Genomic DNA, 12,953 nt, shown 5'->3' with positions numbered 1-12,953 from the left:
CGAAGTACAAGTACGGGTGTGTGGCCATTGATGCATGTGTGCTGTCTGTCTGGCGGACTCACAAGCTGACTGATTACATACCTTGCTAGTAAGGACGTTTTCTCGTGTTGACTTTATCTAACAAGTGTTTTTGACATGTTGTCAATAATTAAAGCAGTCATTAAGTACTCGGTTCATTATAACCCCCAATAAGAATATTATAGCTGGAGCTCCTTAAACTCTTGAAATGAATAGATCAGTGTTCGGTGACAGAGACAGTAAAGCAATTAGTGGTTTGATTGGTGAAATGCTCCTTGTAGAGAATACTGTTGGGTTGAAGGGTAAACTGCTCCTTGTAGAGAATACCTGTGGGTTGGCAGGTAAACTGCTTCTTGTATAGGATGCTAGTGAGTTGATGGGTAAACTGCTTCTTGTATAGGATGCTAGTGGGATGATGGATAAACTTCTTCTCGTATAGGATGCTAGTGGGATGATGGGTAAACTGCTTCTTGTACTGGATACTGTTGGGTTGGCGGGTAAACTGCTCCTTGTAGAGAATACCAGTGGGTTGGCAGGTAAACTGCTTCTTGTATAGGATGCTAGTGAGTTGATGGGTAAACTGCTTCTTGTATAGGATGCTAGTGGGATGATGGATAAACTTCTTCTCGTATAGGATGCTAGTGGGATGATGGGTAAACTGCTTCTTGTATAGGGTGCTAGTCGGTTGATGGGTAAACTTCTTCTTGTATAGGATGCTAGTGGGTTGGCAGGTAAACTGCTTCCTGTATAGGATGCTAGTGGGTTGGCAGATAAACTTCTTCTTGTATAGGGTGCTAGTGGGTTGATGGGTAAACTGCTTCTTGTATAGGATGCTAGTGGGTTGGCAGGTAAACTGCTTCCTGTATAGGGTGCTAGTCGTTTGATGGGTAAACTTCTTCTTATATAGGATGCTAGTGTGTTGATGGGTAAACTTCTTCTTGTATAGGATGCTAGTGGGTTGGCAGGTAAACTGCTTCTTGTATAGGATGCTAGTGGGTGAGCAGGTAAACTGCTTCTTGTATAGGATGCTAGTAGGTTGATGGGTAAACTGCTTCTTGTATAGGGTGCTAGTGGGATGATGGATAAACGTCTTCTTGTATAGGATGCTAGTGGGTTGATGGGTAAACTGCTTCTTGTATAGGATGCAAGTGGGATGATGGATAAACTTCTTCTTGTATAGGATGCTAGTGGGTTGGCAGGTAAACTGCTTCCTGTATAGGGTGCTAGTCGTTTGATGGGTAAACTGCTTCTTATATAGGATGCTAGTGGGTTGATGGGTAAACTTCTTCTTGTATAGGATGCTAGTGGGTTGGCAGGTAAACTGCTTCCTCTGTAGGGTGTTAGTCGGTTGGCAGGTAAACTGCTTCTTGTATAGGATGCTAGTGGGATGATGGATAAACTGCTTCTTGTAGAGAATACCAGTGGGTTGGCAGGTAAACTGCTTCCTCTGTAGGGTGTTAGTCGGTTGGCAGGTAAACTGCTTCTTGTATAGGATGCTAGTGGGTGAGCAGGTAAACTGCTTCTTGTATAGGATGCTAGTGGGTGAGCAGGTAAACTGCTTCTTGTATAGGATGCTAGTAGGTTGATGGGTAAACTGCTTCTTGTATAGGGTGCTAGTGGGATGATGGATAAACTTCTTCTTGTAGAGAATACCAGTGGGTTGGCAGGTAAACTGTTTCTTGTATAGGATGCTAGTGGGTTGATGGGTAAACTGCTTCTTGTATAGGATGCTAGTGGGTTGGCAGGTAAACTGCTTCTTGTATGGGATGCTAGTGGGTTGGCAGGTAAACTGCTTCTTGTATAGGATGCTAGTGGGATGATGGGTAAACTGCTTCTTGTATGGGATGCTAGTGGGTTGGCAGGTAAACTGCTTCTTGTATAGGATGCTAGTGGGTTGGCAGGTAAACTGCTTCTTGTATTGGATGCTAGTGGGTTGGCAGGTAAACTGCTTCTTGTATAGGATGCAAATGGGATGATGGGTAAACTGCTTCTTGTAGAGAATACCAGTGGGTTGGCAGGTAAACTGCTTCTTGTATAGGATGCTAGTGGGTTGGCAGGTAAACTGCTTCTTGTATGGGATGCTAGTGGGTTGGCAGGTAAACTGCTTCCTGTATCGGATGCTAGTGGGTTGGCAGGTAAACTGCTTCTTGTATAGGATGCTAGTGGGTTGGCAGGTAAACTTCTTCTTCTATAGGATGCTAGTTGGTTGATGGGTAAACTGCTTCTTGTATAGGATGCTAGTGGGATGATGGGTAAACTACTTCTTGTATAGAATGCTAGTGGGTGGGCAGGTAAACTGCTTTTTGTATAGGATGCTAGTGGGTTCATGGGTAAACTGCTTCTTGTATAGGATGCAAATGGGATGATGGATAAACGTCTTCTTGTATAGGATGCTAGTGGGTTGATGGGTAAACTGCTTCTTATATAGGATGCAAGTGGGATGATGGATAGACTTCTTCTTGTATAGGATGCTAGTGGGTTGGCAGGTTAACTGCTTCCTGTATAGGGTGCTAGTGGGTTGATGGGTAAACTGCTTCTGTATAGGATAATACTGGTTTGGCAAGTAAACTGCTTCTTGTACTGGATACTGTTGGGTTTGCGGATACACTGCTCCTTGTAGAGAATACCAGTGGGTTGGCAGGTAAACTGCTTCTTGTATAGGATGCTAGTGGGATGATGGGTAAACTACTTCTTGTATAGGATCCTAGTGGGTTGGCAGGTAAACTGCTTCTTGTATAGGGTGCTAGTCGGTTGGCAGGTAAACTGCTTCCTGTGTAGGATGTTAGTGGATTTGCAGGTAAACTGCTTCTTGTATAGGATGCTAGTGGGTTGGCAGGTAAATTTCTTCGTGTATAGGATACTAGTAGGTTGATGGGTAAACTGCTTCTTGTATAGGGTGCTAGTGGGATGATGGATAAACTTCTTCTTGTAGAGAATACCAGTGGGTTGGCAGGTAAACTGCTTCTTGTATAGGATGCTAGTGGGTTGATGGGTAAACTGCTTCTTGTATAGAATGCTAGTGGGTTGGCAGGTAAACTGCTTCTTCTATAGGATGCTAGTTGGTTGATGGGTAAACTGCTTCTTGTATAGGATGCTAGTGGGATGATGGGTAAACTACTTCTTGTATAGAATGCTAGTGGGTGGGCAGGTAAACTGCTTCTTGTATATGGTGCTAGTGGGTTGGCAGGTAAACTGCTTCTTGTATAGGATGCAAGTGGGATGATGGATAAACGTCTTCTTGTATAGGATGCTAGTGGGATGATGGATAAACTTCTTCATGTATAGGATGCTAGTGGGTTGATGGATAAACTGCTTCTTATATATGATGCTAGTGGGTTGGCAGGTAAACTTCTTCTTTTATAGGAACTGGGTTTATTGGATGGGTTTACTCCTTAGCAAAATTGATGGTCGAATTGTTTCTAGTATAGGATGTTAGTGGGGTGATGGGCGAACTGCTCCTTGCATAGGATACTTGTGGTACACCCCAGTTTATATAAAATCGCACTGGTCCTCCTTATTTTGCACTGTGGTGGACTTTATGGACATATCAGTCTTGTATACGTGCCTGAAGACAGAATTGGCACATTTATAATATTAATACAAATACCACTGCTAATAGTAATACTAATACTAATAATACTGTTAATAAATTCATGACGAAATCATCATTAATTGATGGAAGGCTGCGCCCCTCATGGTCTATTCTCCCAGTGTTTTAATTGTACGATAAACAACCCCCACTCGTCGTTCATTTCTTAATTTAGGCACAGATCCTCTGACGTGTTACAGGCAGTGTGTACTGTGAGTGTTACATGTGTTACAGGCTGTGTGTACTGTGAGTGTTACATGTGTTACAGGCAGTGTGCACTGTGAGTGGTACATGTGTTACAGGCAGTGTGTACTGTGAGTGTTACATGTGTTACAGGCAGTGTGTACTGTGAGTGTTACATGTGTTACAGGCAGTGTGCACTGTGAGTGTTACATGTGTTACAGGCAGTGTGCACTGTGAGTGTTACATGTGTTACAGGCAGTGTGTACTGTGAGTGTTACATGTGTCACTAGTAGTGTGTACTGTGATTTACACATCGAGACTGAAGGTCGTAGAGAGTGCACGAACGTTCAGCTTGTAAAAACCCGTACACGTTACACGTTCTAACGTTACACAGAAATATTTCGTGGAAACATTTGTGTGTGACAATTAGATCTTTATTGTGACCGCCATCTGATGTTCAGTTGTAAATAACTCCAAGTGTGATGAGTTGTGACAACGTTTACAAGACCGCCTCAGACCAGTCACAAAGACTATTTAACAAATGATGTTAAATAACTATGCGTTTCCTCTATATGATGTCAAGTCTTACTTCGGCTTCCCAGTTAAATGTAAAGACTGGCGTATATGAAGAAGTGCTCTGTATTGCGACAAGAAGCATCATCTGAGCACAGCGACATGAACAGGCGCCTCTCCCCTCCTTTCCTTCAGCTTGAGTGTTCTCGCTGCTGGAATGAGAGCAGATCAGTCACACCAATTATGTGGGCACGTTCCGAAACATTGAACATGATTTATGTCCCAGGCCTGTGTTTTATCTTGCGACTGTAGTTGACCAGACGTGCAGTAAACACAATAAACACGCTAATACAAAGGTGGAGAAACAATCTTTCCAGTTATCGACCAGCGAGGACGGGCAGTTAAAGTTAAGCACCCTCCTCGCTAGACGTGATTACATTAACCTCTACATAGTTAGAAATATTCCCATAGGGCACAATTCATCATTCGCTTTCAAGTTTTTGCTGAAATAGTTGAGATTTCATTCTTGCTTGCGTTTCCAACACCGAAAGAACTGATGAATGTACTGGCTCTGCAACAGAGAAGACGAGCGTCTTATCTCTCATGCTCATTTCTTTGTTGAGATAAAGTCTTGTATTTGCAATTTGTTATTCGAAAATTGGAGGCTGATAAAAAAATTAATTCTGAAGCTGATATCGATTGCGGTTGGTTAGTTCCTTCATGTCAAAACAGTGCATGAGCATGCCCTAGCCAGAGGCCGACACTCCAAGTGGAAAGTAAACACACATCCTCCATATTAACATGTCTCTCCAACATCCTTGTTGAAACCTGATCATGGACATTTTAGTCACCATTCAACTGTTAGGGTTGGACAGGGTACAGTCCAAGTGTCTCATTCTTACCGAAACTCCAATAGTACTTGCTTAAAAAATGAATGTTCCGATAAAAATACCGTTAAGGAAAGGCTCTTTGTGTCCCCATGTTTCCCAAGCGCATCCTGAGGTTGCATAATTTCTGATTAAAAGTGTGTGTATGTATGATGCGTAATCAGCCTTATTCTGAAGTAAGTCACTTGTAAGTTTGAAATATAGGCTACAGCACCAGGAGGTACACTCGAATCCGTCCATCGCTGTGGCTGAGGTGAAAACGAAACTCGTCAGTGAATACGCATGAAGACCTCTGAAACCAGGAAGACCTCACACATACCTATTTACACATTTACCATAACTATTTACACGCATGAAAACGTTACACGTACCTGAAACTATCTACACACATGAAGACGTCACACATACCTCCAACTATCTACACGCAGGAAGACGTCACGCATACCTGCAACTGTCAACACACAGGAAGGCGTCACAAATACATGCAACTATCTACACGCATGAAGACCTCACACAAATCTGCAACCAGGAAGACCTCACACATACCTGCAACTGTCTAAACACATGAAGACCTCACACATACCTCCAACTATCTACACGCATGAAGACCTCACACAAATCTGCAACCAGGAAGACCTCACACATACCTGCAACTGTCTTAACACATGAAGACCTCACACATACCTCCGACTATCTACACGCATGAAGACCTCACACATATCTGCAACCAGGAAGACCTCATACATACCTGCAACTGTCTAAACACATGAAGACCTCACACATACCTGCAAATATCTACACGCAGGAAGACGTCTCACAGACCTGGAACTATCTACACACATGAAGACCTCACACATGCCTCCAACTATCTACACGCAGGAAGACCTCACACATATCTGCAACCAGGAAGACCTCACATATACCTCCAACTATCTGCACACATGAAGACGTCACACACACCTGCAACTATCTACACGCAGGAAGACGTCACACATACCTCCAACTATCTACACGCAGGAAGACCTCACATATACCTGCAACCAGGAAGACCTCACACATACCTGCAACTATCTACACGCAGGAAGACGTCACACATATCTGCAACCAGGAAGACCTCACACATACCTGCAACTATCTGCACACATGAAGACCTCACACATACCTGCAACTATCTACACGCAGGAAGACGTCACACATATCTGCAACTATCTGCACGCATGAAGACGTCACACATACCTCCAACTATCTACACGCAGGAAGACCTCACACATATCTGCAACCAGGAAGACCTCACACATACCTGCAACTATCTACACGCAGGAAGACGTCACACATACCTCCAATTATCTACATACAGGAAGGCGTCACCCATACCTGCAACTATCTACACGCAGGAAGACCTCACATATACCTGCAACCAGGAAGACCTCACACATACCTGCAACTATCTGCACACATGAAGACCTCACACATACCTGCAACTATCTACACGCAGGAAGACGTCACACATATCTGCAACCAGGAAGACCTCACACATACCTGCAACTATCTGCACACATGAAGACCTCACACATACCTGCAACTATCTACACGCAGGAAGACGTCACACATATCTGCAACTATCTGCACGCATGAAGACGTCACACATACCTCCAACTATCTACACGCATGAAGACCTCACACATATCTGCAACCAGGAAGACCTCACACATACCTGCAACTATCTGCACACATGAAGACCTCACACATACCTGCAACTATCTACACGCAGGAAGACGTCACACATATCTGCAACTATCTACACGCAGGAAGACGTCACACATACCTCCAACTATCTGCACGCATGAAGACGTCACACATACCTGCAACTGTCTAAACACATGAAGACCTCACACATACCTCCAACTATCTACACGCAGGAAGACCTCACACTAATCTGCAACCAGGAAGACCTCACGCATACCTTCAACTGTCTAAACACATGAAGACCTCACACATACCTCCAACTATCTACACGCATGAAGACCTCACACCAATCTGCAACCAGGAAGACCTCACGCATACCTTCAACTGTCTAAACACATGAAGACCTCACACATACCTCCAACTATCTACACGCATGAAGACCTCACACAAATCTGCAACCAGGAAGACCTCACACATACCTGCAACTGTCTAAATACATGAAGACCTCACACATACCTCCAACTATCTACACGCATGAAGACCTCACATATATCTGCAACCAGGAAGACCTCACACATACCTCCAACTATCTACACGCATGAAGACCTCACACAAATCTGCAACCAGGAAGACCTCACGCATACCTTCAACTGTCTAAACACATGAAGACCTCACACATACCTCCAACTATCTACACGCATGAAGACCTCACACAAATCTGCAACCAGGAAGACCTTACACATACCTGCAACTGTCTAAACACATGAAGACCTCACACATACCTCCAACTATCTACACGCATGAAGACCTCACATATATCTGCAACCAGGAAGACCTCACACATACCTGCAACTATCTGCACACGTGAAGACGTCACGCATACCTGCAACTATGTACACGCATGAAGACCTCACACATATCTGCAACCAGGACGACCTCACACATACCTGCAACTGTCTAAACACATGAAGACCTCACACATACCTCCAACTTTCTACATGCAGGAAGACGTCTCACATACCTGCAACTATCTGCAAAAATGAAGACGTCACACATACCTCCAACTATCTACACGCAGGAAGACGTCACGCATACCTGCAACTGTCAACACACAGGAAGGCGTCACAAATACATGCAACTATCTACACGCATGAAGACCTCACACCAATCTGCAACCAGGAAGACTTTACACATACCTGCAACTGTCTAAACACATGAAGACCTCACACATACCTCCAACTATCTACACGCATGAAGACCTCACACAAATCTGCAACCAGGAAGACCTCACACATACCTGCAACTGTCTAAACACATGAAGACCTCACACATTCCTCCAACTATCTACACGCATGAAGACCTCACACAAATCTGCAACCAGGAAGACCTCACACATACCTGCAACTGTCTAAACACATGAAGACCTCACACATTCCTCCAACTATCTACACGCATGAAGACGTCACACATACCTGCAACTATCTGCACACATGAAGACGTCACGCAAACCTCCAACTATCTACACGCATGAAGACGTCACGCATACCTGCAACTATCTACACGCAGGAAGACGTCACGCATACCTGCAACTATCTACACGCATGAAGACGTCACACATACCTGCAACTATCTACACGCATGAAGACGTCACGCATACCTGCAACTATCTACACGCATGAAGACGTCACGCATACCTGCAACTATCTACACGCAGGAAGACGTCACACATACCTCCAACTATCTACACGCATGAAGACGTCATGCATACCTGCAACTATCTACACGCATGAAGACGTCTCACATACCTGCAACTATCTACACGCATGAAGACGTCACACACACCTGCAACTATCTACACGCATGAAGACGTCACACATACCTCCAACTATCTGCACGCATGAAGACGTCACACATACCTGCAACTATCTGCACGCAGGAAGACCTCACACATACCTGCAACTGTCTAAACACATGAAGACCTCACACATACCTCCAACTATCTACACGCATGAAGACCTCACACATATCTGCAACCAGGAAGACCTCACACATTCCTCCAACTGTCTACACGCACGAAGACGTCACATATACCTCCAACTATCTACACGCAGGAAGACGTCACATATACCTACAACTATCTGCACACATGAAGGCGTCACACATACCTGCAACTATCTAGAAACATGAAGGCGTTTGTTAGTAGTGAACTTGAAAAGCTAATTTCAACACATTTTGCAATATTTGACTGACTATTGGGTTAGGGGTCATCAAACGAGAAGTAAGTAATTAAATTTAGCATGCGTATCGTCTTGTATCGATACAGAAGAAACGTATCGTGTATCGTATTGTCACCTGAAAACTCACGATGCACCGATACACCGATGTATCGTTTCACCCCTAATAATTATTGCGTACTTACTTCCTAAGTATCGTAGAAATCCTATTTGTTTTAAATCGGTGAGTATGTATCACGCTATCATCAAGCAGCCTAAACCTATGTTCGTATTTAGGATTTATTACAATGATTATGACATCTTGTACTTGTTTCAGATCCCCTCGATGTGTGGCGAACATGGGTCCCTGGTTTGTAGTGGTCATCATCTTGATGGCGTGGCTGACGGATGCCTGTGACTTGCCGGATTTTATGCAGACACAAAACAGTACACAAGCGTGGTACTCACATGTCAGACACGACAGGCCTGGGTCAAGAGTGATTGCTGTTCAGGGGGGCACCATCAGTATTAGAGACACTTTTCGTGCAACAGAAGATCATTGGAACTGTACTGTTGCCTTAAAGGATAAGTATGTGGTACAGAAGGACCAAGGGTCCAATCAGATGTTGTTTTCCTGTGTGAAGTTCTACAGGAGAAGCAAGTCAATAGTACAAGTTGCATGGTCACAGTCAGGTAAGTTAGACCCCGAACATCTCTGCTCTGAGACGAGTCTGACACCAGACCCCTGGCTACTGGTAGCATTCAATGTTTTGGAGTCCGATTTCTCCCCTTGCTCTGTGTCAGGTGGCTTCAACATGAAGATTGAGGACTCATACGGGAAAAGAAATCCATGCAACTTAATGGACCTGCCCATGCGCCTGGAGAGTGACTGTCTGGCAGGGGAGGGCGTCACGTTCAACTTCCGTTCCCAAAACTGCCTGCCTCTTGTGTCCATGCGCATTGTCCAAGAAACGCTCTGTGTGGCCAGCTGGTCCTCCCGACGCAGCCACTTCTCCGTGCTGAGGAAGCACAACGTCGACAACGTCTGGTGTCTGAGGATTCCCCGAAGGGAGCACCATACCATGCATGCCATACTATTCACTGACGCGGCCTGTGTTGAGACAGACGACCATGAAATGGAAACTGTAACGTATCTGAATCTATTCTTGGAGCGAGTTGTGTACAACAATCTGTGCGCTGATGAGTACCCTGAATGTGCCGATATGCCTTGTAATAGTTACACTCGCAGACAGTGTATGAAGACATGCCGAGCCTGTGACCCGCGGAGGCCTGCTGCTATATGTTCCTACCCCAGGAATTACCGAGGCTTGTTCACCCTTGTGGATAGAGATGGAACTAAAGCTGTTGAAATCACTGAATCTATGATGACCATACAACATGTTGGCACTTTCCAGTGTATGGTATTTAGTGGCAGCCCATCTGCCTCCAAACATATCTACAGTACTGTGTCAGTTACACAGAATGGTTGTCGGCCCAGGTACAACTGTGTGAAGCTCAAGAAACTCGGCCCCTCTGTGTTAGCGTACAGTCTCAGTCAGAGTCTCGTCTGGCCCATCGTTGACGCCCAGCTAAGCGCATCTGCATGTGACAAGAGAAAGTTTACTGCTGATTTAGACCCAATATCCGACCTTTATAGGTCCCATTTTGACACAAAGAAGCCTATAGTTGCGGAGTACCCGCGCCCATTAAGTGTCGCTTGCAACTTGACATCAGCCTATACCATACAGGCAACATTTCAGGATGGCCACATCTGCCCCGGCAGCATGTATGAAGACTGCAAGGAGCACAGTCGTCTCAGAATGGATTTTACTGAATGCCTCTCAGCACCTTTGATCAATGAGTATAAGTGTATAGCTGTATTTGAAGGGCAATACTGGGAGAAAATTGTGCTTATTCAGAATACCATTGATGAGAGTGATGCTCGTTGCATTGTGTTCAACCACCTGAAGAAACTAGAGGCTCTAATCATGAGGGCGGGAGAGTGTGATAAACTTAGCTGGAGATTTGCTAAAAATGATGTCAGGAAAGCCTTAGTGACGCTTCAGATCAGGCAAGATATGTTTCCGTGTAAGAACTTACCAAGTGTAGATAGGACTACGTCAGCCCGTAAAGGCCAATTATCCAATGACAATGTCTCCACTCTCGTCACAGTTGACCCCACCCCAGGCCCTCCCACCCCCTCCCGTCCACGATCCGATGACAGTTACCAACATGTAGACAGTGTACACTCCGCTGCCAACTCAATGTACGGTGTCAGCAGCTGCGTGATTATGGTGTCCATTGTCTACTCAGGTCTTTAGTTGTTAAAATGCATCAACACATTATTTTTCCGGTGCGATACTTTATGTCTGACAGGTAAGAGGTTTTATCAAGCAGCAGTTTCTGTTCCCTGTAACACACCATGGTGTTTCTGTTCCCTGTAACACACCATGGTGTTTCTGTTACCTGTAATACACTATGGTGTTTCTGTTACCTGTAATACACCATGGTGTTTCTATTCTCTGTAATACACCAATGTGTTTCTGTTACCTGTAATACACCATGTTGTTTCTATTCTCTGTAACACACCAAGGTGTTTCTATTCCCTGTAATACACCATGGTGTTTCTATTCCCTGTAATACACAATGGTGTTTCTATTCCCTGTAACACACCATGGTGTTTCTATTCCCTGTAATACACCAAGGTGTTTCTATTCCCTGTAACACACCATGGTGTTTCTATTCCCTGTAATACACCAAGGTGTTTCTATTCCCTGTAATACACCATGGTGTTTCTGTTACCTGTAACACACCATGGTGTTTCTATTCTCTGTAATACCCCATGGTGTTTCTATTCCCTGTATTACACCATTGTGTTTCTATTCCCTGTGATACACCATGGTGTTTCTGTTCCCTGTAACACACCAAGGTGTTTCTATTCTCTGTAATACACCATGGTGTTTCTATTCCCTGTAATACACCATTGTGTTTCTATTCTCTGTAACACACCATGGTGTTTCTATTCCCTGCAATACACCATGGTATTTCTATTCTCTGTAACACACCATGGTGTTTCTATTCTCTGTAACACACCATGGTGTTTCTATTCCCTGTAATACACCATGGCGTTTCTAATCCCTGTAATACACCAAGGTGTTTCTGTTCCCTGTAATACACCATGGTGTTTTTATTCCCTGTAATACACCATGGTGTTTCTATTCCCTGTAATACACCATGGTGTTTCTATTCCCTGTAATACACCATGGTGTTTCTATTCTCTGTAATACACCATGGTGTTTCTATTCCCTGTAATACACCATGGTGTTTCTATTCTCTGTAATACACCATGGTGTTTCTATTCCCTGTAATACACCATGGTGTTTCTATTCCCTGTAATACACCATGGTGTTTCTATTCCCTGTAATACACCATGGTGTTTCTATTCTCTGTAATACACCATGGTGTTTCTATTCTCTGTAATACACCATGGTGTTTCTATTCTCTGTAATACACCAATGTGTTTCTGTTACCTGTAATACACCATGTTGTTTCTATTCTCTGTAACACACCAAGGTGTTTCTATTCCCTGTAATACACCATGGTGTTTCTATTCCCTGTAATACACAATGGTGTTTCTATTCCCTGTAACACACCATGGTGTTTCTATTCCCTGTAATACACCAAGGTGTTTCTATTCCCTGTAACACACCATGGTGTTTCTATTCCCTGTAATACACCAAGGTGTTTCTATTCCCTGTAATACACCATGGTGTTTCTGTTACCTGTAACACACCATGGTGTTTCTATTCTCTGTAATACCCCATGGTGTTTCTATTCCCTGTATTACACCATTGTGTTTCTATT

At 44.0% G+C, this 12,953-nt stretch overlaps 1 protein-coding gene across 1 annotated transcript in view; it reads left to right on the top strand.

The window, feature by feature from the left end:
* LOC139455672 (uncharacterized) overlaps positions 1 to 11,827 on the top strand; it is a 31,562-nt gene extending 19,735 nt beyond the window's left edge. The window contains exon 2 of the mRNA XM_071237228.1: positions 9,427 to 11,827. Within this exon, the coding sequence (XP_071093329.1) occupies positions 9,449 to 11,410 (1,962 nt within the window). The 5' untranslated portion in view covers positions 9,427 to 9,448 and the 3' untranslated portion in view covers positions 11,411 to 11,827. The remainder of the gene's footprint in view (positions 1 to 9,426) is intronic.
* The last annotated feature ends 1,126 nt before the right edge of the window (positions 11,828 to 12,953 follow it).

This window comes from Haliotis cracherodii, unplaced genomic scaffold, assembly GCF_022045235.1.
Source record: "Haliotis cracherodii isolate W230 unplaced genomic scaffold, xgHalCrac1.p SCAF_11, whole genome shotgun sequence".
Taxonomy (NCBI): Eukaryota; Metazoa; Mollusca; class Gastropoda; order Lepetellida; family Haliotidae; genus Haliotis; species Haliotis cracherodii.
Note: the sequence above shows the minus strand (reverse complement) of the source record. Positions and strands in the feature narration are given on the sequence as shown.